Source organism: Lates calcarifer, linkage group LG17, assembly GCF_001640805.2.
Source record: "Lates calcarifer isolate ASB-BC8 linkage group LG17, TLL_Latcal_v3, whole genome shotgun sequence".
In the NCBI taxonomy this organism is placed as follows: domain Eukaryota; kingdom Metazoa; phylum Chordata; class Actinopteri; family Centropomidae; genus Lates; species Lates calcarifer.
The window spans coordinates 25,912,479-25,922,418 of record NC_066849.1 but is presented as its reverse complement, the minus strand read 5'-3'; the positions used below and the strand labels follow the sequence as shown (position 1 = coordinate 25,922,418).

Here is a 9,940-nt window from a genome sequence, read left to right as displayed (position 1 = left end):
GCCTCTTAACATTCAGGCAACAAGACTTAGGTCGTATGATTGGTATAAAACATTTATTTTGCTCAGTGCCAACACACTGAGTAAAAAAAAAACCCAACATCCAAGGCACCAGTTTAACAGCATGTACCATAATCTCCATTCTGGTCATTAAATAAAGTGAATCAGGGCCAGGTCGTTTAGATTTAAATCCCAAACCCTTCAATAATGAAGGGACTTCAGAAATACAACTTGGTACTGCTGAAAAAAGTTTAACTAGATTTGACAATTACTGAAACTAAACTGTGCCAGCACCTGGATTCCAAGATTGAAGACGTAAATTAAATGTTTAATGATTTAACACTACCATAGTGAATAAAAATTCTACATACAGGTAGTAGAATACGATGCCTATGACTACAATAGATAACAATAGAATTTAAGGTGAGCTCACTGAGTCCAAAGACATGAGTGACAGGATCAAAGTTCATTCAGTAACAGGTGTGTGCATGTACAGATGAACCACCTTGTTTTCTTCCAGCCCACTCATCATCTCCACCACCTCCACTCTTCATCTCGTCCTCCTTCAGCGCGGGTCATGGATCGACTGACTTTGTGTCGACTTGTTAAGCCGAGTTTTCACTTGCGGGCGGCGTCATAATTGGCAACAAACCAGTCGCAGGTTTCCTTTAAAGCTGTAAGTGGGAAGAAGATGCATCAGTGAAGACAAACACCATGTAAAATCACAACATATTTCTGATGGCATCCAAACAGCTACATGGATACACACATGCAGTAATTTAATAAACCGGTCCCACCTTGTTTGAAGGGTGTGAAGGTGAAGTCTGGCAGGTAGTGGCGCAGCTTTGCGTTGCTGGCCGTCTTTTTGAATTGTCCATCTGCTTTACTGGTATTGTACTACAGGTCCAAGGTCAAGGAAACCACAACAACTGTAATATTATCTCCCCATCTCTAAACCAGCTGTTACTTATAATTAATGTCTAATCTTTGCATATTGGGATTCATAACAGACTGAAATTAGCTGAAATCGTTGGTTAACTCATTCTTAAAATGCACATAATGTGCTTTGGACAATGGTTACCACCACTGTCAAGTCCTGTGCACAGAGTTCATGGAGTCATTTGACAAACTTTGCTGAGTAGAAACTGAAACAGCCAAAAATCAGGTACACAGACTAATGTATAAATAACTGATGCAGGTTAAACAGCTCAAAACACTTAATCAGTTATCTGTTAACTTGCATGATTATAAAGGATACCACGACTTCTCCTTTAAAGCCTAAGGCCTGGACCACTGCATCTGCTGCCTCTTTGATGGACACTTCGTCTTCCTCTCCAACTGTGACCGACAGACACAACACAGTAATTACACATCACATTAATCCACAAAAAACCCAGCTTCAGTATCAAAATCTTGTGTGCTACTGTGTGACGACTCACCTGAGAGAATGATGGGATCGACCTCTGGGTACTCTCGCAGGACCCACAGGAAGAGACGAGCCAAGTCCAAAGAGTAAATGAACTGTCGTCTGGGAGTGCCGGAGCCCCAGACCATCAGAGGCTTCCCCTCCTCTAACCAATAAAACAACACGCAGATGAATGTGACTTAAATGAATCCATGAACTCCTGCACCAGCCCAATACACAAGATCAATACTGGTGAGCATACTGACTTACTTTGAGCTATGTAAGCTTTGTGGATGAGGCCTGGCAGCACATGACCATCCTCAATGCTGAAGTTGTCGTGAGGACCAAACACATTAGTGGGAATCACAGCTGTGTAGCAGCGCCCATGCTGCTGGAAATACGCCCTGTGAAACACACACATAGTTTAAGCGGGGTACACACTCAAAGATAAACGAATCCCCCCTCCTGATCAAAGTCAGCAGACACCTGATTATCTGATGGTTCTAAAGATTATCTTGCCAGATTTTCCTGTGGTGTGTGGTGTGTTCAGAGTGATTCTACCCTCACTGATCTGCTGCCCTGATAAAAAAAAAACAAAAAAACATGCTCAATATTTAAGCACACTCTGTGGACTGTCACGTGGAACAGGAAGATAGCCAACCAAGAAGTGAGGCAGAGCCCCAACAAACAAGAGACATCATCGTCTGCCATGTTTCTTTACTCTAAAGTCATGTTTGACTGCGTGAGAGTTGGAGTTTTGAGAGTCGAGCCTTGTCGGTGGTAAATTTGAACAAAACTGTGAAATCTGTCATTATTTGTCGTCATGTGCTTGTTCTCTCACATTTTCTACATCAGTTAAGATTCTTAAAATCTTTTAGTGTGTGCCAGGCTGTAGCAAACACTTGGAATTCATGTGACCACACAATTAGTCAACAACTGACCGAGTTCACGTACCTGTTATGAACGTCAATCATTCTCTTTGCATAGGCGTAGCCAAAGTTTGACTCATGAGGTGGACCATTATGGATCTGGTGCAAAGACGGTAAAGGAAGTTTAGTTTAGCATTTGTACAAAACACACAGAGGGTGGCAAATGTTCAGTCTGACTCTTACCATCGTCTCATCGATAGGGTAGGTGGTTTTATCTGGAAAGATGCAGGTAGATAGGCATGACACCACCTTGACAGCGCCCACTTCATGTGCTGCCTGCAGCACGTTATCGTTGATGTAGATGTTGTTCCTCTGCAGGGAACACAACACAAGTCTACTGTCAACACACTTCCTGTTAATGCTGCACAATCCTTTCAAACACCAGTAACAGCTTATTAGCAGTGGAAGCAGAGGAGCGACTTCCTCATACCCAAAAGTCCAGGTTGTACTTCATGTTCTTGAAAAGCCCTCCGACCATAGCAGCCAGGTGGATGACGTGGGTCGGCCGATGTTTCTCAAACACCGCCCGAGTCTCCTCCATGTTCCTAAGTCACAGACAGCATGAGGAAAAAGTGTTGTAAGAATCAAATCACATGTTTACATATTAGCAGTATTGAGAATAGGTGTGACTCTCACATGAGGTTGGCATCTTTAGAGGAGAGGAATATCCATTCCTCCCCCTCCTTGGCTCCCGTCTCCTCTTTGACCACATGCTGTATGGCCCTGCCCACCAAGCCGGACCCTCCTGTCACCAGCACCCTCATTGGAGTGGTGTTACTGCCCTGACCGTTCATCTAGAAGAAGCAAGGCACAAAAATATTGGAGCATAAGAATAGTACATACAAAACAGGATTGGTGACAATCGTTCATAAAATCATTTAAAAAAAAAAAAATCACAAAAAATAAAAAGATTTAGACTGAGTTCATTGTTTAAAAAAAAAAAAAGTTGGCTTGGCAATTGATATCATTATGACAGTTTAAAAAAACAAACAGATAGCTGTTGGAATCAGGAGAGCGCTGGGGCACACCCAGCAGGATATGAGTGTTTACACGTGATAATGAAGCTTTATTTCACTAAACAAAGAATCAGTTACAGAGTTTCTGCAGTTTTCACCAAATTAAAGACTTTTAGAATCCAGTTCATTTCTTTTTTCATGCTCATACCTACAATTATTTATTAAAACGTGAATTTACTGACATCCATATCACAGTTTTATCAGTACTTCCTGTTTGTATATGACACTGATGTAACCCGGAGTATGGATTACTGAAAGTCAAAAGTTGTCTTCTATGAGTTTCTGAGCAACTTTCACCTGTAGTTATTAAAAATAACTTAAATAACAAACCTGTTTCTTCCTCTCAGGGGTCTGAAGACTTTCCAAAACCTGCAGATACCCTGAGTTAATAATACAGCTGTGATACCTCACTAACAGCAGTCTACAGGTGGATGTGATGCAGCTCCTCTCAGCTGTTTGCAGTGGTGAAAGCTCAGGTAAATGCCACGTCATAAACTAAGGTAAACAAACATTTTATTACCAAGCAAAACAAACAAGGAAGCAAGTCAAGGGAGTTGGACGACTAACTATTTCAAGCCTAACTCAAAAAACAAACTTACTGTGGCTGATTAAGTTACACCTATTTCTGGGTAATATTTAATAACGGTGTCCTTAGTTCACCTGTCACTTAATACCTGCTTGTCCTCACAGGTAACTGCTCTGTACAGATCTGTGTTGTGACATTCAAAGCCAGCCACGCAAGCTAACGTTATTAGCCAAAGTTGGTGTTAGCTAGCAAGTAACCGCCGCCACAATAATTATATTCAGCGACTGTTATATTAGTGTAACTAAAAAACAACAGTGCAGTAAAATAACGCTAACTTTGGTCAAACAAAATATGTAAAGTAGTAATTCCTCACCCGTTAGCTGTAGACTGCACGGACAGGAGGTGGAGAGGAGCCGGCGTCAAGTCAGGTAAAATATCAAGTTCCGCTTCCGGTCAAAACCTTCAAAATAAACGTTTACTGGCGAACAATTTGTTTTCATGACTAAAAAAACAACATCAAGTGTTTTAAGTATTAAAAAAACTTTATATAAATATGCATCTACACCCAAAGATGCAATTTACAGTTATTTTTCTAGGTACACGTTCCAACTTTGACGTTTATTAATAAAAATATGACTTCCGGTTAGATAATTAATACTCCTCTGTATTGTTATGTTTAAAATGGGCCATTACACTGCCCCTGCAGTACAATCAAGACTGCAGCTAACGATTAGTTTCATTATCATTAATCTGCAGATTATTCTCTCAATTTATAATCTTTTTTGTTTGTTTGTTTGTTCAATGAAATATCAGAGATTCCCTGTTAGAAATATTCAGTTTACCAACATGGAAAACAAATCAAAGCTGCACATGTTCAAATCTTATGCGCTGCTTGCTGTAAAAATAATTAAAACAATTGTCAAAACAGTATTAGATAGTTTGGTGTTAAATTCACTTAAGTAGTAGTAGAATGTGTTGATCTTGTCTTATTATTATAATTTGTCTGTATTATTGTTGTACTCCTCGGTTCATTCTTTATCACTGCCCCTTAGTGGACAGAAGGAGAAGTGCAGCTGTAAGGAGGAGTTTGTGTTTTCATTTTCACCAAACCTGAGCAGGAACCACAGGGGTCACTGAGACTTTACAAAACCACTTCAGTTTATGCTTCCTTTCTGCTGTTGACTTTTCATTGATTCAGCTGTAATGCTGTGTGAGAACTTGTTCTATATTTTTGCAGAACACACTTCTGTGTTTAAAAGTTCTTTGTTTTTTCCCCTGAATGATCCAAAAACTTCACTGTGACCAGAAGAAACAGCCCTTGTGAAAACCATTTTAACAGTGGAGTCACTTTAAAAGCCAAAAGTCTGTTTATTTTTTACTTACACAAGAAATACTTTGTATTTTAGTGATTCATTCCAATACCAAAATTACAAATCATTAATTGAATCAGAAATATTCAAACCTCTTCATTAATGAATGGCTACATCTATGAGTTCAGTGCAAAAGCAGATAGAGATACAGTCCTTTAATTAGCAAACCATCAAAGAAAATAAACCTCTCATTAAAAAGATTTTTTGGTCTTTTTTTTTCCTTTTAAATTATTGGAAGTGGCCCAGCATCTTCCTCTGCCAGTTATGTCTACTGAGGAGACGACAACCTGCCGAAGAAGAGGATGGATTTGGTCTTATTGTGCCTGATGAAGAAGAGGAAGGGGTGGTCTGCGGTGAAGTGCTCCTCCCTCAGCATACAGAACGCTACCATGCCTGCTGTGGCTGCAGCCGCCTCCGTGCCCTCCTCGTTCACCTCCACAAAGGCTTTGTGGGCCACCGTGGACAGGAAGAGTCCTCCTTCGCCGTTCATGCCGGACAGGTCAGCCTTTGCCGTGCAGAACACGTCTGTCATGCCCAGTTTTGCCAGCGGCTCGTTCAGCTCGTAGTCTTCCTCCAGCTTGAACTTTGGCAGGTGAACAAGGACTTCTGAGTGGACGTCCATGTTTTCCCTGTTGGTCCATTCGTCCAGCCTCTCCAGTGTGAGCTCATTCTCCAACTGGAACAGAACAAATACATTTTACTGCATCGGCAAACTCATATTTATCTTAGCCCTACAACAGACTGGCAACTTGTCCAGGGCGTATCCTGCCTCTCGCCCTGTGTCAGCTGGGATTGGGTCCAGAAAGATGAACCATAGTAAAACTGTTGTTTCTGGTTGTGTACCTTCAGCAGAGGGTCAGAGCCGTCTGTGGACTCTTCAGGCAACAGGATGAACATGCTGAGCTCATCATCCACATACGGCAGCTCCAGGATCTGCAGACCGTGTTCAGGGATGTAGTTGTAGGGCAGCTTCTTCATCTGGTACATCATCTGGACTTTCCTGGTCTCACTCTGACACACAAGAAACACTGACAGTTGAGGCATAATTGCTTCAGTGCAAGTCTGCAATAAGTTAAACAATGTTTTCTTTATTCAACTGTGAGCTTAGTTTTCACCTTGCTGACTTTAAAGGGCATCTCTTTGGTGTTGGCTACATCAAAGCGGCTCATCCAATTTCCCTTGAAGTAGATAGCATTGACCAGAGCCAATCTCGTCATTGCACTGACTGTTCCTGGCTTTAGAAGATCTTTTATCTTATCTGAGATGAAACAGACAATGCAACCACTCGTCACTGATTCACAGAGGACGGTCTAGAACTATTTATTACTCTTCAAGCTGCAGGAGTGATCTCTTTTATTCAAGTAAGATGTAATTTCTCACTTTCTGTTTGCTGCTCGACCCAGCTGTTGATCTCCTCTCGGCACGCCTCTGGAGCCCCCATGAAGTCGACAGCCTTCAGGTCGGCCTGGTAGTACTTCTGTGTGGCTGTGAGGAATTGCTGCAGAGAGCAGATAACGTCTTATCAGTTCAGTCTGAATCTGTGTCATCACTGATAAGTGAAAACTGAGGACTCACCGGGAGGAAGTTGGCCGTATTCTCTCCATAAAGCCGGTTGGCTATTTTCAGGATGTACGATGCAGATGGGGAGTTGATGTCAGCATTTAGCGTCTCGAAGTCTGCGTGGACGCCTTCACCCGAGCTGAATGACAGGGCCTGTGTGGAGTGTTGCAGATGAAATGACTGGGAAGTTAACTGCTTTAAAATCAAAATATCTAGTTATCAGAGTATACAGACAGACAAGTCCTCATACTTTGGTCTGGGGATGTTTTTCATGGCTTGACCCTGGCTTTTTAGGTCCAGAGAAGTGAAATCATAATGTAACAGAATACAGCAATGTTTCCAACTTCCAGTTTGCGGCAGCAGTTTGAAGAAGGTTCTCTCTTGTTTTGACAAACTGGTTTTCCAGTTTGTTGTGGCAGAACTTGACTGAAATCCCGCCAGCTGGAAGCCAGGTCTGATCAGAGTTGAACCTCACTAATGCTTCTGGCTCAGCTGGTTACAGCAGCAGATTAATGCCTATGGCTTCAGAAAGACCAAGCATTCCCAGGTGAGTGTAAAGTTGATGTGTCCACATACATCTGGACACACAGTCTTTGCATATTTCTGTATATTGTTGTTAATCATTAACCCACTGAGAAACTGCGATGAAAATGTACCCACAGAAGACAATAATCAAAGTGAAAAAATACAAAAACTGTAAGTAAATACTGCACTTCTTCAAAAGCAAACAGGTTTCATGAACTGAAACTGCAGCTCAAAGTGCTACTGCCAGTTTTGAAAGTGTTCAGCTTTTTAGCAAACAGTTCATAACTTGTTTCAGTGGGGTTTATTGAGTTCAAAGTACAGATGCCATAAAGCTTCGCCTGTCTCCAGACACACCTTTCAGTCTGTGCCTAGATACACACCTGAGCCAATGACCTGAATTTCAAAAACTGCAGGTTGACGAATGGGCTGGACGTTACACACGGATGCCAGGTGATGGAGGACGTGCATGATTTACCTGTGCCATCTGAGCAGCAGTGTCTCCTCTGGCTCCCAGGTAAACCATAGCCAGAGCTGAGCTGATGCTCAGCGGGGAGACGAAGATGTTCCCGCTGGGGTTTGCTTGGCTCAGAGTGCGGAACAGCTCCAAGGCAAAGTTTGTGTTTGAGCTGCTGATGGCGGCCATGGCTGCTGATGTACGGTTTGTCTGTAATGAGTAAATGCTGTTTTGAAATCCCACAGTCCAAAATACATTTCAGACAGATTCTAACCTAAACAGAAATAGATCTTAACTGTATTTCCCAGCTGCCAGTGTTTATATAAAACACAGCGTAACCTAAACACATTCTCTGAACTAATGCACAGAACGGACAGCACCCATCAGCACTGAGAAGGTCTACAGTTCATACTTTAAAATACACTTAAACATCGTTGTAAGATTTTAAATTTAAGGGATAACTGAACGTAAACCTTAGAGGACAAAAAGCAAACCCTACCTGTTGCTTGTGCTCCCTTTACTTTGCTGATTGAGAGGTTTAAACCAGGGCTTAACTAAAACCTTCAGACTGGGAGTGTCCCACAGTGGCTCAGTGATCTAAGATGCATACTATAAAACTGCATAATCTTCTCCACATAATTCTCTCTGTCAACCATTAAATAAACGCAGAAAGATTTAAAAAAAAAAAAAAAAATAGATTTTCAAAGTTTTGTTGCATGCAGCTTTTTGTTTTCTTTCATTATCTGCAAAACCTTCCTGTACACGATTCTTTCGTTCAGAAAAATGGAAGATAAACGTTACAAAGACGATCTTTAATTTAAATTCAAGAGTTTTATAGAGGTCAGTGGGTGTTTTAACTTTTCAACCTGGCACTTACGCAAAAGTTGTTTTGCTCCTAAACTGACTTGTTACATGTTTCTCACGTGTAAAGTCGCGTGTACATTTACATCCACCGACCCACCCGGAAATAACCGTCCAACTTTAAGACCCCCACTAGCTGCTGTGAAACAACATCATACCATGTCAGAGTGAGTGACATGACACAGTGTGTGTGTGTGTGTGTGTGTGTTTATTACAGGCCTGTTAATCACATTGATATTTACCTGCTGATTCTCGCGCAGCGACTGTAGTCCGCTCTGCTCGCTGTCACTCAGGAGGGACAGAATTAAACCGAAACTGAAAAACAGGCGGAAAATTCCAAAAATATCCGAGAAACGGGAAGCTCCCGGGACAGTGGCCGTGCTCAGATTTACAAGTTGACCACCGCGCATTTATACAATCAGACTGTGGCCTGTGGGTGGGACGCGTGACTGGGCGATAAGTCAGTGACGGGTAACAAACATCTCTTTATACTGAGCACGAGAAAATGTCACCTGTTCAGTGCTGTGAAAACGTTTGCACCACTGTTTGCACAACCTGTTGCACAGCTCCATGTGTTATCTCATGGAGTTTTATTATTGCAATTGTATGATTTAGATTTTTGCTGCACAAAGTCTGCAGAGAAAGGAGGGCAGGAGTCCAAATCCCCCACCCCTGCAGAACCCCACCCATCTGTCTCATTATGTCCAGCCACACACCAAACTCCAACATCACTATCAGTCTATCCACGCATTTAACCGTTCAATTATCATTTTATCACCCTGTATTAAAGTGTATGTTTGATAAAGGCTTTTCTCCACACTGCCAGGTCTTTAATTCCGCTTTATCAACTTTATTAACTCAGAAAAAGATATTTACTTGAGAAAACACAAGTATAAACCTTTTTTATGTTCTATGCAAATGTTTAAGAACTTCTAAGGTTTGGAAGAGATGGAAACCTCTCAATAAATGTCCAGTGTCAAATGTGTATTCTTCTCTTTATGTCATTTAACTCCTTCAAATTTCCATGAATATTACATATAGGTCATGGTCTTGATATCCACCACCTGTTGCTTTGAACTAATTAGAAAAGTTAACGTTAAAATTTGAGCAATTTCTGTCTCAGTATTTTAATATTTTCCTGTTGTTTCTGGCGCTGCAGATTTGAAAATTTACTGACTAGAAGTTTTGGTTAGTGTGTGACAGTTGTTTCTTTTCACTGAGATTTTAAACAATGAATGAACCTTTGCACACAGGATTACACTGTAAGCTTGTGGGGTAGAAAGGTGTGTCTGTGTGA

The 9,940-nt window shown here is 41.5% G+C and overlaps 2 protein-coding genes across 5 annotated transcripts; both read right to left on the bottom strand.

Moving 5' to 3' along the window:
* Window positions 1-34: 34 nt before the first annotated feature.
* LOC108879579 (GDP-L-fucose synthase) lies at window positions 35-4,324 on the bottom strand. Of its 3 annotated transcripts, none has more exons than XM_018670890.2 (11): window positions 4,247-4,301; window positions 3,678-3,842; window positions 2,968-3,125; window positions 2,762-2,876; window positions 2,515-2,643; window positions 2,357-2,430; window positions 1,673-1,806; window positions 1,437-1,568; window positions 1,256-1,335; window positions 795-894; window positions 35-671 (listed from the first exon to the last, which is right to left on the bottom strand). In XM_018670890.2, the coding sequence occupies exons 2-11, from the start codon at window positions 3,837-3,839 to the stop codon at window positions 616-618; spliced, it is 1,140 nt and encodes a 379-aa protein (XP_018526406.1). In that variant the 5' UTR covers window positions 3,840-3,842; window positions 4,247-4,301; the 3' UTR covers window positions 35-615. The 3 variants fall into 3 exon arrangements, with proteins under 3 accessions (XP_018526406.1, XP_018526408.1, XP_018526407.1); XM_018670892.2 differs by having other exon boundaries at window positions 3,678-3,716; window positions 4,247-4,299; XM_018670891.1 differs by lacking the exon at window positions 3,678-3,842 and having other exon boundaries at window positions 4,247-4,324.
* An 897-nt stretch (window positions 4,325-5,221) lies between these two features.
* On the bottom strand, window positions 5,222-9,176 carry LOC108879602 (leukocyte elastase inhibitor). 2 transcript variants are annotated; one of them, XM_018670933.2, is made up of 7 exons: window positions 8,886-9,176; window positions 7,804-7,992; window positions 6,819-6,956; window positions 6,624-6,741; window positions 6,359-6,501; window positions 6,087-6,254; window positions 5,222-5,919 (listed from the first exon to the last, which is right to left on the bottom strand). In XM_018670933.2, the coding sequence occupies exons 1-7, from the start codon at window positions 9,051-9,053 to the stop codon at window positions 5,512-5,514; spliced, it is 1,332 nt and encodes a 443-aa protein (XP_018526449.1). In that variant the 5' UTR covers window positions 9,054-9,176; the 3' UTR covers window positions 5,222-5,511. The 2 variants fall into 2 exon arrangements, with proteins under 2 accessions (XP_018526449.1, XP_018526450.1); XM_018670934.2 differs by lacking the exon at window positions 8,886-9,176 and adding an exon at window positions 8,282-8,411.
* Window positions 9,177-9,940: the final 764 nt, after the last annotated feature.